This window comes from Ceratotherium simum, chromosome 23 (genome assembly GCF_057802395.1).
Source record: "Ceratotherium simum simum isolate JZ-2026a chromosome 23, ASM5780239v1, whole genome shotgun sequence".
In the NCBI taxonomy this organism is placed as follows: Eukaryota; Metazoa; Chordata; class Mammalia; order Perissodactyla; family Rhinocerotidae; genus Ceratotherium; species Ceratotherium simum.
The window spans coordinates 11233340-11253967 of NC_141922.1; the positions used below are offsets into that span (position 1 = coordinate 11233340).

Genomic DNA, 20628 nt, shown 5'->3' on the forward strand with positions numbered 1-20628 from the left:
CCAAACTTTTTTATATCATTGCACATACATAAAATTATAATACATGTATGGCACATGGACATAAACGGAAGGGGCTGCTCACACCGCAGGCTCTGACTGCTTCAGGCCCTACACAGCTACCTGAAGAGCTAAGGTCAATATCTAGACATACCTGTAATGTTCCCAACAACAGCTGGGAAGCTCGGGTCTAGAATCTATGTCTAACAGCCCAGTTACTTCATAATCCAGCAATACTCCATTTCTCTAATCCCATTTCATATATACTGTGATTTTATTCCAGTGAGGGAATAAAGAATGAAGAACTAAAAGAAGGCCAGCACAGATAAAGAAACTGGTTTCTCTCTTACTAACTACTGCTCTACTCCAAGCTAACCTACCTTCCAAGGTAACTAATGCTGTTAATCAAATATGGTAGTTTACCCTCTTTCTGGGCAGATAGTAGGACTACAGTTCCTCACCTCTCTGTGGTTAGGGGAGACTACGTAACTAGTTCTGGCCAATAAAGTATGAACAATGCTCCCGAGAGAGGCTGCTCCATCAGCTTCCATTACAGACATGGATGATATGAAGTATGCACAGTTAGCTTAAGCAACAAATAAATCTTTACTGTTTTAAATCACTAAGAACTTGTGACAGTTTGTTATCACAGCATACCTTAGCTAAGCTTTCTTAACCTCGGTACTATTGACATTTTGGGCCAAATGGTTCTTGTTGTGGGGGGCTGTTCTGTGTCTAATAGGATGTGTAGCAGCATCACTAGCTTCTATCCACTAGATGCCAGTAGGCCTACCTCTTATCACCTCTCCCTGCCCCAGTGGTGATAACTAAAAATGTCTCTAGGATTGACAAATGTTCCCTGGGATATGCAAAATCACCTTCGGTTGAGAACCACTGACCCAGTCCACCCTGACTGATAACAGACCTTTCTAAAATTTTCTCTATATGCCACCACGATATTCTAAGCTTCTTAAAACACTAACCGCATCACTTCCCCCAAGCAATTCTACCCACTGCTTGATGAATTAAAAAGGCACTCTGGGCTCTCTAGTCAGATCTTAACAATAGTAACTTCAACTCCTCCCTAATTTATCTAGCGTTGTAGTCAAATGTGCCTATCATCCAATATCTGAGCATGCTTCAATATATCTGCCTTCCACGCTTTTCTACAAACAGAAACCCCCACTGGAAACACCTTATTACCTGCCTTTCTTTATGTCCCTCCACCACAAACGTTCTTATCTTTCAAGATCTAGTTGAATATTATATCATGTCCTTAGAATCTTAAATATTACTCCAATTATTTCTACTCATCCCCCTTTCTTCTAGCTACAAAAATTTACTACCAATTATGATTGAACCTCCCTTATCACCCTTCCATCATTCTCACTCTTCAATCATTTACTGGGTCTTGTACTACAGACATATAAATTAATGTCTTATCTCCCCAACCATACCAGAAATTCAGTGACAGACTGTTTTGCATCCATCATACAGTACAAGAGTCACTCAGGTTCTGCTGTATGAACGCTGGAGGTTCAGAATGAACACATACTCTACTGTGACAAATGACTACATATTGTTTTGCTATAGTTTTCAGGTTGAAAATACTTTATCTCCTGCATGTGGCTATTACTGAGCTAACCCAGATACTGCATTCCTTGTGTTTTTCCTTCATGATCACATGCTTTGATATAAAATTACCAAACATAAGGACATGGCTACAAAACAGTATGTGGTCATCATTGCTCATTTGCTTTTACCCTCTACGCAGGCTGATGTTCAAGGTCTTGCCAGAACGCAAAATGAGGAATAAATAACGGCCTGTTTTGGGGCCGGCCCGGTGGCGTAGTGGTTAAGTTCGCATGCTCCACTTCCGCAGCCGAGGGTGTGCAGGTTCGAATCCCAGGTGTGGACCTATGTCCTGCTCATCAAGCCATGCTGTGGTGACATCCCACATACAAAATAGAGGAAGATGGGCACAGATGTTAGCTCAGAGCCAATCTTCCTCAGCAAAAAGAGGAAGATTGGCAACAGATGTTAGCTCAGGGCCAATCTTCCTCACCAAAAAACAAAACAAAACAAAACAAAACAAAAAAAAGGCCTACTTCTCACAAAGCACCCCATAAAAGAATTTCTAGGTAGTATAAAAAGGCTGATGGGCTGCACAAAGAGTCAAACTGAAGCCTAAGATAAAACTAAAAAGGAAGAGCGGTATGAGGGCAGGAGAGGGATCACTGAATGGCAGAAGTCAATGAGCACAGAAGGAAGTATAGAGGGGAGAGATTTAAGAAGAAAGATCAGAAATTTTAAAAGCGAAGAAAATGAAATTTAATGGGAAACTCTAACACTATATTCTCAGAACTTTTTTTCTTTTGACCTATATAATCACCTGCTTATAAGTGACTACAGAAAAACCCAGGTACAACTACAATCAGATCCGATACCTTGTACATCTACACAAAAGGAAGGTTCTTAAAATGGAGCTTATGGAAGATAATGCCCCTGCTGCCATGGGCCATCTACGTCTGTTCCTGGCCTGCTTTTCCAAGCCCACTGAAATGCAGCATCACTGTAGCCTCCGTGGACTGCATTGTCCTGCTGCTCTAGAGCAATGCCCTGTCACCACCTCAGTGTCTGATGTACGCACCCCTAGGGAGACCCTTGCTTCTCTTCCTCAAGCTGGGTTGAGGTAGTCCCAGACAGTACTTACTGTGCCCTTTCCATTTTCCTATCCCTCCTTCCTCTCTGCTTCCTGTACCTGCTGTTCACAATGGGAATCATCGTTTCTTCTTTCTGTTTTTAACTAGAACCTGGATTTTAAAGCAATACTTAGAGAGAGCTTTGCCTAACTTCCTTCAGTGATATTTTGCTGCCACCTGGTGTATCTGTATATAATGTACATACCACATTCAGATGGCTAAGGACTAGAGAAAATAGTCTGAATACAAGTGGCAGAAAACTACATTAAACTACTCTCAATATAATTTTCTATGGCTATATAAAAAATAAGATATAGGAACTGACTTAATTGAATATAATAAATCATAAATGTAATTGGGACTATTATACCACTCAGATTCAATTAAAAAGCTAACTGGGGCAAAATAAAATTCCACAGGTAATGTATTGACACAAAATTCAAAATGTCATAGTTTAGTGCTGATACTTCTCATACAAATATACTTTTTTGGTCCTACAAAAATAAAAAAAATTCCATCTAGAGCTAATGCATATTTCAGAAAACAAACCAAAAATCATTGTCACTATGGAGTAAAAAGTCAGTGTAATATAAAAGACAATTAAAAAAAAAAAAGAACTTTAAAACAGAACCTCTACCAGAAGAGGGATATATATGTGAAAACACTTTTATAAGCAGATATTGGTTGGTAAATAATGGAGGTTTTGATAAAGCAGATAAAAAGGTCCATGTGTTATAATCAACAGGATAAATTAACAAAATTCAAAATGTCAACTGGAAGAGGTGCTGGCCTGGTGGCATAGTGGTTAAGTTCACACACTCCATTTCAGCGGTCCGGGGTTCACACGTTCAGATGCCGGGCACCGACCTACACACCACTTATCAAGCCATGCTGTGGTAGCATCCCACATATAAAGCAGAGGAAGATGGACACGGATGATAGCCCTGGGCCAATCTTCCTCAGCAAAAAGAGGAGGATTGGCAACAGATGTTAGCTCAGGGCTAATCTTCCTCACACACACACACACACACACACACAAAAAGCCAACTGGAAGATTAAGACATTTAAAAAATACTAACACCATTCTTATATTTATATGGTATTTTGTAGTTTTTAAAAGTATGTTCATGTATATATCCCATTTGAGCTAAATGGCTTAGGGGCCATAGTCCTTGCTTTATATATGAGAACAAGGGGTCACCGAGAGATTAAGGGGGCATGTCCAAGGCCACATAGCTAGAGATGAGCCAAGCCATTCTATTCTCTTTCTCTTCGTTTCTTCACTTAGAGAAGTTATCCTCCCTGAAATTTACACAATGTTGTAAGCTAATACGACCGCAATTAAAAAGAAAAATCCCCCATACTGCTGATTTCAAAATTCTCATTATAACCTCCAAACTCGCACACAAAACCCAGCCCTGACTCCTAACTACCTACAGAATACCTTACTTGGATGCTTCACTGTCGAAGATACTCAACAAGAGGTTGATCTCCAAAACTAACCCCTCTTTCCTAATCAGTTCTGTTAATAAAAATTCTATCCTTCTATCATCCAAGATTCAAAACTACTTATAGACAGTTCCATCTGAAATGCATACTTTTCTTTCTTTCTTCACTTACACCCAGTCATATCACCCATCCCTCCTTAAAAATAAAAAAGAAATAAGCAAAAGGAAGCAGCAAATAAACTCTGCTCTTCCTCTCAGTACTGGGCCATCCACCCATGTGTCCAAGGTAGAGACCTAGACCAAATCTTTGGATTTCTCCCTGTCTCTTCATAGCAATCAGCTGCCTATAGATTCTCTCTTGTAAGTTTTTTCTAGAATCCACCCGCTTCCCTGTATTTTCACTGGTACCTCTTTAGAACAGGCCACTGTCATCTCTCCTGGGGATTACTGACGAGCATTTTAAATGGTCACCTCATCTCCAGTTTGCTAAACTACAACCAAGTAATATTTCTAAAATCCAACTCTGATCATGTCATCCCCTGTTTAGAAATCATTCAATGACACCCCCCCACCACTGCTTTTGGAATAAAGTTCAAACATTTAAACTGGTTTTACAATTCCCAACCCTACTCCTTCCATTCACTCCAGGTAGACTAACTTTATATTAATTCCTCAAAAAATCACGTTCTTGCCTACTTCACATATGCTGTTACTGCTGTATGAAACACGGTTCACTTGCCTAACACTTGCTTCAGGCTTGGCTCAGGGATTTTTTTCCTCTGGAAGACATCCCTATTTTACTGAACCTGGACCAAATACTCTCCTAGGTGCTGCCTGAGGATGCTAAAGTTCTCTGATCATAGCCTTTAAGGCATATTGCAATTGTCTGGTTATTTTTCTTGTTAGAGACAAATTGTATAATGAATTAACTTTTTTCCTACGCATGTAAAATAAAACTGTAAAGTGCCATCTTGGGAGAAGTGAGAAAATAATCACTCAAACCATCTGTGTTTTGTGGTTCAGATGAGGAATCCAGTTGAAAAAGACCATAAGCTTTGTGAAAATAGGGACCTCTACCTATCTCATTCATTCTTGCTTCTGTCTGCACAGCAGCTGACACTCTGTAAGTACTCACTAAACACTTAAATAACTGTATAAGTTTACTGAAGCCACCGGCACCTCTGAATGATCCAGCTGCGGGCTATTAGTGTATACCCTTATAGAGGAGCATTGAGCACACGCCTAGACACACACTATTCACTCAAATTCTAGGTTGATTCGAGATAAAAGAAAAATGTAATAATCAGCTGACATCTACTGACAACTTACTGTAGGTCAGGGATGAAGAGTTCATAAACTTTAGGCAGAACAGTCTTCTTTCTCTAGAACCAGCCATCACTGTATTTCAATCATTTCTCTGTCTTCCCCACTAGATTTTAATCCTTGAGGTTAGGGACTGCATCTTAACATTTTTCTACCCCTAAAAGTTATAATAGAGCCTAATAGTAGGCACTCAGTAAAGGTTTGTGGAATCAAGGAAAAAATCAATCTGGATCAATATGGATGACTGAACAATCTTTGAACACATGAAAAATAGCCAAATCAAATAATTTATTAAGCACTTACCTGAACAGGTAAGGCAGTTATTTCTAGTGGTGTCATCTCACCAAAATATTTAATTTCAGTCTCACTATCCTCATTTGTAAACAAGATAATACTACCTTCCTCACCAAACTATTTTAAAGATTAAATGAGAAAATGAATACAAATGCTTATCACAGTGCCTGGCACACAGTTAGTGCATAATAAATGGCAGCTACTATTTTGATGATGACAGATATACGCATGATACACAACAAACTAAATATATTTTGCTTTTTCTTTTAATACATTGTTCTTAAAATTCCTTAATTTTTAAAATGAATATTTGATGGTTATATAGCAAAAGAAAAATTTAATAACCGATTGATTATCCCCTCAATTGTCACTGTATCCTCTGACTCCTGCATTAAGGCAGGATACATGTGCCACAGACTGGTTCTAAACTATCAAAGTATTTATAAATCAGAAAACTCTGATTCAGACTGAGGGATTTCTATGCAGTTATATAATTAAGTATATACTGAAATATTCAGAATTCCTCTAGTCAAAGATAAAGAGGCATTAAGAAAAAGAATACATCTTTTTCAGAGGTGGGAAGAAATGAGGAAGAGCAAACCGCTTGTTAAAAAAAATGTACCAGAATTTTCATTAAAAATTATTAAGAGTTAAAGGAACAGGGTAAAAGGAAACAATCAGGGGTGAAAATAAAACTACAGGTATAGGGAAGGTAGAGCAAAATAATAACTGAACTTATAAGCATATGAAATATACAGGCCACTGGCTCCATTTTCTAAAGGGCAAATTTTATGAAGCTATTTTCCTAGAGGACAGGTGAGGGAAAGGGCAGGCCAAACTGACACTGGATTTACCTTTGTACTTGTGCCTGGGTTTATGAGGTTTTTTGCCTGAAGGAAAGAGAGCTAAATCCAAATTATAAGAATGAAATATTTTAAAAGTCTTTGAAAAAAATTCTTTTATATTACAAAGCTCTACCAATGTTTTACTCTTAGCACTTTTATTTCCCCAAGGAATTCATGGGGAATAAAATCTCTGATAGTACTGAATTTTTTAAAAATTCAAAATAATTCATTAACATCTCAGATTATTATGAACAACTATCATTGTAATAAATAAACATATTTTGGATCCACATTATAAACAAGATAGGTATTTACAAAGATTGTGCTACTTTTAGTGATTAATTCAGAAAGCCACCTAACTGAAATCAAACAGTTCTCTTATAGAACAGGGGTATCTCCAAAGGAAGAACTAGTTGTTCTACCAAATTTAAAATTTATACAATCATCAAATGAAGATGAAGGTATATGACATAAAGTCTTTTATTTTTAGCTTTTAAAGTAAAATTGAATACAAGACACCATGGAGTTTTGCCTTGGAACACAATAAAATTAGTTCAGTCAATGAAAAGAACAGAAGGAAACATACAGTGCACAGAGGAAAACATTCTTAACTTAAAAAGTTTGTAGATTTCTTTACATAGCAAACAATTTGTACTCTTTCAAATGACAAAAGTTTACCTGATTCATTAAACTCAGTAAACAAATCACTAAACATTTTTCACCAATTTCAATAAATTAAATACAATATTGATTAATGAGGAAAGATTCACTTTGCCTCTTTGTTTATAGTCTATTATTAAGTATAATAATAACAATGATAATTATCACTTGAGGACTCGATCTGCTCATGATAAAATTATATATATTTCTTTAGAGATTTACTAACGGTTTTCAAGAGCAAAATGTTTAAAAAGAAGTAAACCCTCTTATGCATCTGAAAAAGCTGTGATATAGTAAGTATCCAAACAGAACTAATTTTCATTGCTAATTGGGTCTGGAAAAATTACTGAAACATAATCACTTGAGTGAGTTCTAATTCTCCTCCTCTTACCTGTTACTTGTGGCACGTATGGTACTGACAATCTCTCAACACTATAGCCACTTCCACCTAGTGACTCTGCAATCTTGTTGGTCAAAAAGTACAAATTTTTGTCATGCTTCTCTAAAGATTTTGGAAGCCTGTCAGGTTGATCAAAATAAAAGTCATTTAGTATTATTTAAATTACTGAGCAAAAATAAGTTAACATGTAAACATTCTAGATCAACACCTAAATATTATAAATATGAACACAACTTAAACTGTAATTAATAACAGAAAAAACAGTATATTTTAGGGGACTAATGTGAGCCCTTTAAAAACACATGGTATGCAGTCCCTTATACTAACCATTCTAATTCTTTCCCCAATAATATTCCAATGGTGAAGTCAGCCTTACATTATTCTGTTGGCACTCACACATTAAAAGATGAAGAGGACTAAATTCAGCTTTAACTTTCAGGCTAATTAAAAATCTACTGAGAGAAGGAAATAAAAATGTAGCTCACTGATTGTTAATAAAAAACATATTAGCCAGCTAAGTGACAGGAAGCACTTGCCCAATCATATAAAGTTTTACGTTCCTTTCAAACTGCTTGATATTATCTTAGGCTGATGTTTTCAGTATTAAATTGTTTTTAGAGCCCAAAAGTTTAAATAAAGTATTGCTCATGTATATTTTTTTGTTTGGACAGCAAGGAAGAATGCAGGGTATAAATTATTGATTTTCCTTAATACATTCTTTCTCTCACAATTTTTTGAGTATTGTTATCTATTACTGAAAGTCTTGAACAGGATATTATATTCTCTTAAAGGAGTGTTCATTTATATAAAAGAATATGCTATATTTAAAAGATATATCTCCATATTAAAAAAAAGCAAAGATAAATATTTTGTCATCAAAGACTGACACCATGTGTGTGTGAATCTACATTTATAATGTACAAGAACTTTTATATCAAGAGAAAGAAGTCAGGTGAATTAAATGACAGAAACACAAAATGATGATTATTATAAATCACTAGAAAATTATTCTAACAATAGTTTACTCCTTTATAATCATCACTGATTGGTTTCTCAAGTCAGTGCCCCTTCCTTAAAATGTTAAGAATTAACATACATGCACTTATCTCTGAAAATATGCTCTGGTAGAAAATAAGGGGCTTCCATAGTTCGAATTTCAATAACCTGAAAAATATCCAAAAACAAAACAAAAATTAAAAACCTCACCTTTCAGGACCTCGCTATGAAAATTTAGAAAACCAAAAGAACAAAAGCAAAAGCTAAACATTTATAAGAAATACCATCACTTTATTTGGAATTTAAGCTATGTTTAGAGCCCAAATGCAGAGTTCATTTTGTTTTCACATTTATTATTTTAAAAATTCAGCAGGTAACAAAATTGTAACAATAAAACTATAAATGTAATGAAAAACAATGATATATTACATTTGATTAAACCTACTACAAAGGGATAAAAACACCTATTTTTTTAAATGCCACTATTTTGGAAATCCCTTTACAAAGCACGAGGCCGTCACCACCCTCCTTCTTGTGCTACCTTTTGCAGAAGGAGCATCAGGTCTCAATGCACTGTGAGAATGGCTCCTCCAGTCAACTGCAAGCAACTTCACAGGGGTACTCTGCTTTCGTAATATTTCTCTCTCTAATGGCGGGCATGAAATATTCACTCAAACATTTGTTTAATGAATAAATTAGTTTTATTTCTTAGAATGCACTAAAAACCTAAATTTTAGTAAGGACTGAGAATTGTGCTTCCAATTTCATAAAAATGAGGTTCTCCCTGACAAATGTCTTTAAAGAATAAAAATTACAGGCGATTTTTTCAGCCAGGTAAGTTAGGGGCTCTGAAATACATATTAAATCAGGCAAGTAACTATTTAATGAGTTCCTGCTGAAAAAAGCTAAATATAGTTGAATGACATAGGACAAATCTCTGAGAGGCACATTAATATTCGACTTTTGAGAGCTGGCTCAAATAGATTGGTCTAAACAATAACAACAACAACAACAAAAATAGCATAATTTTAAAAAATTTAGATACTAAGATTCATAACGGCTTAAAACAAAAAAATTAAATATGCAATCACATGAAGTACTCTAGAAGAAAACCATGTATCCTACTCAACCACTACATAAAAAAATTCTAATAAAACAACCGGCATCAAAGAAAATATAAACACTAACTGTAGTTTCAGTTTAGTCACTGAATACTTTTATAAAATTATCTTAACAATTTGATACATAATCATCAAATTTAAATCATCAAAATTAAAAATAACCATCACTGTAAGAAAATTAACCATTTTTGTATAAAAATCGAATTGAAGGACTTTTCTAAATACCTTACCTTGCTAACATGCTGGCAAAATGCAGGGACAGCTATCATCTGACTTACAAAGTTGAGGTATGCAGCGACCAGTGCCATGATTCCACAACGATGGAACATTGGCAAATTATCCTCATTGATAATCGCGCTGTCCTTTAATAAAAAACAAGCACAGCAGACAGATCAAGGTCTTATGCTCCCTTAGTGTTTTCTCTAAGATTATATTGAAAAACTGCAGGTAGTCTGGAATGCTAACAAAAATATCACCTTATATATACCATATATATTGATATATGATATAATACACTTTTTTATATATATTATATATATGTAATATATATTCTCATTGCATGCTATCCTTTTATTAGATAACATTTAAACACCAACCAAACAACTACGTACATGTAATTATTATTTAATGACTATCTCCCCCACTAGACTGAAAGTATGGGCACAGAGACGATGCAGCCTTTTTCATCACAGTATTCTATGGTCTTGCACAGTATTTAGCACACAGTAAATGTTCATCCAACAAGTTAAAAGAATAAATGAATGTGATCATAGTCTTGAGTATTTTAGACTTAAAACTAGACACCTCCCTTTTAAAATTCATGTCCTTGGATAAAGGCAACCACACTTTAAAGATGGTGTCTACTTAAAAACAAATGTTTTCTTCAATGAAGTTATGAAAGCATACCTGTAAAGCAATGGCTAATCGAATAAGATCAATAACCACTTCTTCATTGGCCAATTCAATAGTTGTAAGAGCAAGAGAAGTATAAAGTAGCTCATAGTTTTTCTGAACATTGTCTTCCTCTTTACAGCCCAAATATATGTGCCGATATAGCTGCTGCCCATTCTGAAAGGGTAATGACAGAGAAAAAGGACAATTTTGCTAAAAATGTAATAAAGGCAGATTTCACACGCATATAACCTCCTACAAAGTAGCTATCTTATTACATAATTTAACATGAAAGAAAAATTTAAGCTGATAATCAGATGGTCAAATTGTATTGTAGTTATTAACATCAACAAATATACCAATATACAACTACAAACTAACATCAGAGTTGAAGAACAAACCTTAAATAAAAACAGCAGGAAATAGTTCTAGTGTAAACAATGAAAACGCTTTTAGTAATAATTTGAAAAGACAAAATCAAATTATAGAGTGATATGAGAAAAAATCAAAATAGATGGCAGAATTATGGGAGCCTTGGCAATGACAGAGAACATCAGGCTTAGGGGAGATGTACTCAGGCTTTCTTGTCTTAGGGAACCACCTCTGTGAGGTGAGTTAGGAGCTGGCCAGGGAAGAGCATGTGCAGGTTTTGCTACACTTTGGCATGAAGTGACCAAGGGAGGTCTAATGCCTATACACAGGGCAGAAGTTACAGAAACACCCCAGGGACTGCAGAGGTTTCCCCCTAAACCCAACTCATCTAAGTACGTTAATAAAGAATATAAAAGCCTTCCTATCTAAAGCACTCCTGGGTATAGGTTCAACTATCAAGTAAGAGCTAACAGAAATAAGATGGTTTCAAGTCACTATGTAGTAATTAACCCAATCTGCTGCACTGATTCTCAACACTAACTGTAAGCTACAATCCTCAGAAAACTTGAATGACCACCATGCTTCTGCCCTCCCCATCCCTTACTACTGCCCACTCCCAACATGATTCAATTAGTCAGTGGTGAAGCACAACCATCAGCGTTTTTAAAGCATAAAGCTCCCCAGGTAATTCTAATGTGCAGCCAGGGTTAAGAACACAAGGGGCCTACTCATTTGTATGTGGAAGGACTTGAGCTTAACACTCCAGGCCTGCTTCTAAGCAGGTTCACCTGCTGATCATTTGAGTCGGGGAAGAACTGAGCAAGAACAGCACACAGTCTTCTGAAGCCAGCCTGTGTGTAAAAAGCATGCATTTTGCTCTGTTCTAAACTTAACATGCACCATGGACCCATCCTGGTCAGGCGGGCCTGTAGTTTTTCAGCTGTACCAGTGAATGAATGGTTAAATTTGTTTAGATCTGTGGTACAGTGTTAACAAGACTTCTTTTGGCTATAGATGTAAAGTTACGCTCTCCTATCAGATTCCTCTTTATTTCTGAAGCTGATATTTTGGTTTCCACCCTTCTGAATCCAGAGTTTGTCTGTCTGTCTGTCTCTCTCAAATGGCTCTATACTTGAGTGTGTAAGGATCGTCCATGTATTGGACCCTCTTGAACTCTAGAGTATTCTTGAATCCTATGTTCCTAGACATTAACAAACATTAAAGTGGTGCTTACCACACGGGAGTTTAGGCTTCAAGTTTCTTAAGTAATTCAAGTTTATTTTTAAAAATTACCTACTACATAGCCACTATATTAGATACAATTAAAATCCAACATTATGTATAATACACATGTTATACATTATATACATACATGTATGTATACATGTATGTATACATACATACACATATATACATAATATACATAACTTACACTATAATAATATAGAGTAAATAGGTATAATGACTTCACAAAGTGGTTTGGCATTATCTAGAGTAATGGGAGTTATATACAGCATAATACATGTACAAGAATGTTTACAGCAGCACTGTTCATAACAACTCCAAACTAAAAACAATTCAAATGTCTGCCAACAGGAGAAGAGACAACTTGTGGTATATTTGTGCCATGAAATACTATAAAGCTATACATATGAATTTTACCAAAATAGAGCTAAATGAAAGAAAACATAAAAGAACACATAATGCATATGGTTCCTTTCACACAAAAGATGAAAACTGGCAAAACTATTCTGTATTGTTTAGGGATATACAGATGTACACTTAGGTGGTAAAACTGTGAAAAAAAAAAACAAGCAAAGAGTCAATTTTCATAAAAGTAAGATCAGTGATTACCTGTTGGGGAGAGGATGGAGCTGTAAACAAGATGGGCATGTGGAACGCTTTGGGTTATATTGTTGTTCACTTTTTTGTGTGTGTGAGGAAGACTAGCCCTGAGCTAACATCTGATGCCAATCTTCCTCTTTTTGCTGAGGAAGATTGGCCCTGGGCTAACATCCTGCCTATCTTCCTCTACTTTATATGGGATGCCGCTAAAGCATGGCTTGAAAAGTGGTACGTTGGTGCACGCCCGGGACCCGAACCTGCGAACCCCGGGCCACTGAAGCGGAGCAAGCACACTTAACCACTATGCCACCGGGCTGGCCCCTATTGTTGTTCACTTCAAAATAATGAAAATAATAATGCCTGTATATTTTATATTTCATAATAAAAGTAACTTTTTTCTATATAATTCCTTGAATTGATAAAACATTAACATGAGCTCTTTCAAATGGTAACCTTCAGTGAGGAATATACCTTTAGGAGAGTAGCCCCAGGAGGTGAGGCTCTATATACTGAATGGGAACAGCTGTTTTCTCTTATCTGGAAGTATAGCTTCATTAGGAAATTACAGATGAAGAGGCACCTCCCAATGTAAATTGTAAGGGCTTCCTGTTCTGGGGCAGTTTTCCAAACTTAGACTCAATATCTAAGATGTCCCTAAAACACTCAGAGCAGTTTTAGGCTAGGCAGTAATCTGAGACACAGCGGCCTAAACACACAATGCTGGCACGGAAAATGTCAAAAGTTCTATCCATGCTAAATGCAACATTCTTTTATCCAAAGGGCAGTCCACCATCCGCTGGCTATAGAACCCCAATTTTTTTCCTTAGGTCTTTGTTGAAATTTCCATAAGTTGCCAGTTCAAGTTGCATATGAAAACCAAGTAACATTTTGACAGATAAAATAAATTGGAAGATAAATGAAAAAGGGTGTCCAATTATAAAAATAAAATTTGATAAAAGAAAAATATCCTAAAAGGAATGGTTTATACTAATGGTAACAAATGCTCAGCCAGATAAATTATTTTAAATTATAAAATGGAAGGCTAATTCAGAGAACAGTTTAAGGATTCAAAATTTAACATGGAATAATAGTCTCATATTTCAGTTAAACTGCAGCCTTTCAAACTGGTTGGCCAGCAAAATTAAGCACAGAGAAGGATTATCTCTATCACTGTCGTAGATAAAAATAACATGCAGTCCCAATGTTAAGGATTGCTTAATGTCATTATATAAATAAGGCAAAAGCCCAAAAATTAGTTATCAGTGAGTTTTCAAAATTCATTCTATGAATCATGATTAGAAGTTTCTCAGTTATGGGGAACAACTTCTTTCATTAACTGGATAACATAAAGACATACTGAAAAAATAAAAGTTGGAAAGAGTTAATATCTTTGCTCTATGTATTAGCCACTTTTTTCATATACAATATAGCCAAACTTAAAGAAATCTTTTTATTCACATTAATTTAGGAACAGTGATATTTTGTAAATGATTTTTCAAATGAAGTTTTTAAACTATGAGGCCATTAAGTTGAAACACAGCCATCACTAGTAATGGATAGGGACAGCAAAATAAAAGATGGTGACAGGGAGAGAGCACGGACTAATAAAGAGCCAAAAGAAAGAAAATGGATTACAGATCTGCACGTAACTTCCTACAGGGCTCCTTGTCTGTTGTTCCTTGTACCTCTAAAGATCAGGGATCATTCATCCACCAAGAGAGTGATGATCTCGAGGCCAGTTAGCATGTGTGTCATGGTTACTGTTGTATCTCTCAGTGTCTGGCAACCACCAGGTGTTCAAGCTCTGGATGAAGAATAACTGCATGGAAAGTTTACTCAATATGCTAAATAACTTTAGGTGCCAGGATTTTTTAAATTCAGTCATTTGCCAATAGACCTACAAAATTTAAATGATCATAATGAAAATCTAGCTAAATACTACTTACAAGGGCAGAGATCCTGCCTACCTCATATTTATATCCCAAATAGTGCACAGAACAATGCCTAATACACAGAAAACACTCATTATTTATTCAATGGTGATACGTACTTTCAAAAACTTCAAGCTGTCTATAAAAGAGCCATTAAAATTGGAGTCAGTATGTGCGTATGGGGTAGGGAGGAGTGCAGGGCAGAAATCAGAGGGAGACATTTTACTCAAAGGAAGAAGTTTAGTACTCTTACAGCACAGTCCAGCAATCCAGTGCTTAAACACAGGCTGGAGGAGACACCATTAGGAATGTTGTAATAATGTGGGGGAAACTGAAAACAGTGGCTTGAGATTTTCAACTCCAAAATTCTATGGCTTCATTTTAAGGTCACAGATCAGTATAAAACTACCTAACAACTCAAACGGCTATAACTTACATCATGCATTATTTTTTAGAAGATAATCTTACCTTTTTCATGAAACTTGTGTCTTGTCTACAAATTTTTTCTCTTTTTATCTTTAGGTCAGCTACATCTGGTATTATTCTAGAGATAATCAATATATCACTTTTAATGAATAGCTTATTTATTTATAATATGTCTTATATGGCAAATCATAGTTACACTTAGAAGTTTGAACTCTGTAACACTCATTTCAATGAGCATTTTAAATAAGCCTATATATAATGACACTACTGCATTACTAAGCTTAATTAAGGGGAACTGCATAAAGTAATCTTGACTCCTAATGTTTAAAGCAAAACCAAAATAAAATTCATGTAACTAGTGATTACTAAGAGATGAAATCTCTGAAAGAACATTAAAAGAGCTCCAAACATTTGCTGTATTAAACTATATTAATAATTGTCTTGATACCAATTAAAAAAAACTCTGGATTAATAAAACTTGAAAATCCTAGGTTAAAAAAATCACATACTTAAATACATGAATGTAGAAATTTAAAAAGATTATCATTAAGTCTATTTCAAAATGACACATCACCTGATCCCTCGAAGCTTTGCCCTATTGTCATGGCGATCCATGAGATTATGCATCACTTCCAAGACTAACTGTCTCAGTTCGTAGTCTTCCATTAGGGATGGTGACAACAAAGGATCCAGAAAAGACCCAGGCAGGGCAGTAACAATTGTCTTTGCTTTATATCCAGAGGTTACCTGATTATAGTAAGAAAAAACAAAGAAATAAAAAACCTTTGCTGTGACTCTTCCTTTGTCAAAATTCTCAAATTGTTTTACAAGAACCATAAACTAAGGGAAACAGCAAGTATGGACATAAACCTGAAGAAAAAACAAAAAGGTAATTTGTAAGGTGATGAAGATTTATTGAATTTACAAAAAATCATTCATAAAGAGAATAAAACTAATAGCACACATTTACCATGCGCCAAGCACGAATCTAAGCACTGCATGTGTATTGACTTCATCTTCACCACATTCCTGAGAGGTAGGCATTAGTGTATCCTCATTTTATAAAAGAAAACTGAGGCTCAGAGAGGTTAAGAATATACGGGATAGGCAGTCAGTACTAAACAGACACAAGGAGATTAGGCAGCAAACAGTACAGGTAAAACCTGAAAAATTTTAATTTACACTTGCAAATTATTCTTTTATTTTAAAGTAAGCAGTTTAGGTTAATAGGAAGACATTTTCATTTTGGAAAGCTGTACTCTATTAGTTAGTTGACTTGACATTTATGAGTGCATTCCTATCTTCTAAATCTAAAGCTTTTAAAGAACATATACTTAAATGCTATTAAACATTTTAACCATACCACGTAGACATACATTCAGTTGACTACGTGATACAATTAGAATTAGAAGCAAGATTATTTACTCGGGGAATTTGTTTAATAAGAAGATTAGGACCAAATGAAATTTCAGGTGGGTAATTTCAATTTATATTCAGGATTACACACATATATGGAACATCTAACATTTATATTTGGGCACTTATTATTGGATGGGGGTGATTTTATAAGTAAGCAGGAAACTTGGTGGGATAATTGCTACCCACCTAGAAAAATTAAAAATATATCCATGTCTCACACCATACACAAAAATAATCTTCAGATCCAAGTTCTAGATGTAGAAAGCCAAATTTTAAAAATTTTTGTAAGAAAATATAAACAAATGTATTTAATCATCAAAACAGGCAAGGAGCTCTTGAACAAGATACAAACAAAACAGCACAAAACATAGGAAAGGACTGATAAATCTGGCTATATTAGAATTTAAAACTTCTTTATGACAAGCACCATAAACAGAATTAAACTGAAACCACATAAGATATTTCTCTACTTATCCCTAGGTATGAAATATTTCTTTTAAAAAATAGGATCATGTACAATAAAGATTTCTAGGTTAAATTTTAAAGATATTAATTTGGAAAGGAAACAAATTCCAAACAACCAGCTCCTACCTTGTTCTTGGCATAATGCTAAGTGTAGTGCACTCAAAGATGAATATAATTACTATAAATTAACCACAGGACCTCATATTTTAGGTATGCTTTCCCTTTTCAGCTACTTATAGCTGAATTATTTTCCAAACAAGAAGCCATTATTTGGTTCGTATGTGAAAGAAATAGCATGATATGTAGAAAAAACACTGGATTTTAAGTCCAAGTTCTATTCTTTAGCTCTGTGACTTTGGTGAACCTCATCCATTTCTTCCACGGAAAAGTTTGTAAGCCCAGGCATCTTCCTCAATAAAAGGGCAATACCTTCTGCCCTCTGTATGTTTCATCATTATGAAAATCAAATAAGATGATAGGAGAAGGGAGGAATAAACAGTACAAGCATAATAAAATAAGGGAAAATGAAAAGCATAATATTTAAATATATAAACCACAGAAAAAAACTAACCATAATAGTATCTGACTATATAAGAAAAAGCAGCTGATAACTGCTGAAGTGAAGCTAGTCATTTAACCTCTTCAATAAATGAAGGTTAAGTGTATTCTTCACTTGTCTTAAATGCCTTACCATGAGTAAAGATCTCAGCAACATTATCTGAATCCGCCTGGTTCCCAAATCCCTAAAATACACAAAATACTGGTATTATCTTATTAATAGTAATTGACATTTATATTACTTCATTTACTTATATTATTGTTTATTGATTTTAAAACTCTAATCATATTGGCTAAATAGATTTTATTTTCATAATGGCTAAAGTCATGGCTCCCTTTCTACTTCAAAGTAAATTTCATATGAATTAATGTTATGTAAAAAAGAAAAATCAAATTCAAAAAAAAATTAAAAAGTTACTGGCCCTCAAAGAAAACAGACCTATGCATGTAACGACATGAAAATTAAATCATATGAATACACAGAGAAACAATCCAAATTAAAAGGTACTATAAATTGGAGAATATATTTACTGCAAATATCACTGAGTTATATAACATCTTTTTAACAGATAAAAACAGATGATTCAAAAAAAAATTAACAAATAGAAAAAAGGTTATCTAATTAATGGTCAAAGAAATATAAATCAAATAAGACTATCATTTCCCTATTAAAGTAGCAAAACACAAAAACATTCACAAACTAAAGCTTTAGCATTTTGTAAAATCAAGTCAAATGTATAAAATATAGGGGCCAAAACATATGATCTTTAAAATCACTTTCAGTTCTAGAATTCTAGGAATAAGTCAATATTCCTGCTACACTGACATTAATTTTTTAAATTTTTACAGGAAACTTGAAGCTTTACCCTAAACATGCATGTATATTAGACAATGCCCAGGCTAAACACCTTCCACCTGGTCAATATAAAACATAGAAAATTTGACAATTTATGATATACTGAAAACTGATTCTAAAAGCATGGAATACTGATTTAATTACTTAGCATTCTAGTGCCATAAAAATACTGCTTTCCATATGACTGTTATTACTAATGATTAAAAAAAATACATTTTCCAGATTTCTTTAAGATGAAATTTAATACAAGATTAAGTTCAAATTTATAGTTTGAGAACTTAGGAAAACTACATATGCATACCCCAGTTGACTGATATCCAAGGCATGGGTGGATGTTCCAAAAACAGGTACTTTCCCCATAATGAACATCATGATTTCTGACCTCTGATAATCTGGTAGGTTACTTCCAAAAAATCCTATAAAAATATTAAGATAAATTTTACAAATTGAAAAGTTTATTTTTCCATATAATACAAAATTATATTTTAAACCAAAGATTTCAATATGTAGTAAAACAATATCTTTAAGCTACATATAACTCTAATGATATTATAATTTCATTTAGCCAAAATCATTTAATCATATACAATATAAGATGTATATAATGGACTAGAAATAATAAATGTCTGAAAGTCTTCTGCATATAGTTAACAGAGGCAAACCATCATCAATCTGAGTTGATTAGAGTTTTGGGGGTTTTTTTCGTTTAAGGTCAGGGTAGTTTTTTTTTTAATTGAGGTAATAATACTGGTTTATAATATTATAGAAATTTCAGATGTACATCATTATATTTCAATTTCTGTGTAGATTACATGATGTTCACCACCCATACACATGTGCCTAGTCACCCCTTCCCCTCTGTTAACCACCAATCTAATCTTTGTATCTATGTGTTTGCTTGTTGTTATTGTTGTTGTTTTTATCTTCTATTTATGAGTGATACCATATGGTATCTGACTTTCTCCCTGAATTATTTCCCTTAGCGTAATACCCTTAAGGTCCATCCATGTTGTTGCAAATGGCAAGATTTCATCTTTTTTTATGGCTGAGTAGTAGTCCATTGTGTATGTATACCACAGCTTCTTTATCCGTTCGTCCCTTCATGGGCACTTAAGTTGTTTCCAAGTCTTAGCTATTGTGAATAATGCTGCTATGAACATAGGGGTGCATATATCTTAACACATTCATGTTTTCAAGTTCTGTGGATAAATACCCAGCAGTAGAATAGCTGGATTGTGTGGTGGTTCTAGTCTTAATTTTTTGAGGTATCTCTATACTGTTTTCCATAGTGGCTGCCCCAGTTTGCATTACCACCAGCAGTGTATGCAAGTTTTCGTTCCTCCACATCTTCTCCAACACTTGTTATTTCCTGTCTTGTTAACTATAGCCATTCTGATAGGAGTGAAGTGGTTCTAATTTTGATTTACATTTCCCTCAAAATTAGTGATGTTGAACATCTTTTCATGTGCCTGTTGGGCATCTGTATATGTTCTTTGGGAAAATGTCTGTTCAGATCTTTTGCCCATTTTTCATTTGGGTTGTTAGTTTTTTTGTGGTTGAGATGTATGAGTTCTTTACATATTTTGCACACTAACCCCTTATCAGATATGTGGTTTGCAAATATCTTCTCCCAATTGTTAGGCTTTCTTTTCGTTTTGTTGATGATTTCTTTTGCTATGCAGAAGCTTTTTAGTTTGATGTAGTCCCATTTGTTTATTTTTGCTATTGTTTCCCTTGCTTGGTCAGACACCGTATTTGAAAATATGCCCCTAAGACTGATGTCGAAGAGTGTACTGCCTATATCTTCTTCCAGAAATGTTATGGGTTCAGGTCTTACATTCAAGTCTTTAATCCATTTTGAGTTAATTTTTGTGTATGGTGCAAGATAATGGTGTACTTTCATTCTTTTGCATGTGGCTGTCCAGTTTTCCCACCATCATTTATTGAAGAGACTTTCCTTTCTCCATCGTGCTTTCTTGGCTCCCTTGTTGAAAATTAGCTGCCCATAGACGTGTGGGTTTATTTCTGGGCTCTCGATTCTGTTCCATTGATCTTTGTGTCTGTTTTGGTGCCAGTACC

General features: G+C 34.7%; 1 protein-coding gene across 2 annotated transcripts in view; it reads right to left on the reverse strand.

The window, feature by feature from the left end:
• The window catches only part of EFR3A (EFR3 homolog A), a 102481-nt gene that overhangs the window by 18854 nt on the left and 62999 nt on the right, over window positions 1–20628 (reverse strand). For both annotated transcript variants that reach the window (XM_004431062.3, XM_087447444.1), the window contains exons 11-18: window positions 18851–18965; window positions 17827–17878; window positions 15826–15998; window positions 15294–15369; window positions 10693–10854; window positions 10017–10148; window positions 8766–8833; window positions 7661–7788 (exon numbers count right to left, since the gene is read on the reverse strand). In XM_004431062.3, coding sequence (XP_004431119.1) covers window positions 7661–7788; window positions 8766–8833; window positions 10017–10148; window positions 10693–10854; window positions 15294–15369; window positions 15826–15998; window positions 17827–17878; window positions 18851–18965 — 906 coding nt within the window. The remainder of the gene's footprint in view (window positions 1–7660; window positions 7789–8765; window positions 8834–10016; window positions 10149–10692; window positions 10855–15293; window positions 15370–15825; window positions 15999–17826; window positions 17879–18850; window positions 18966–20628) is intronic.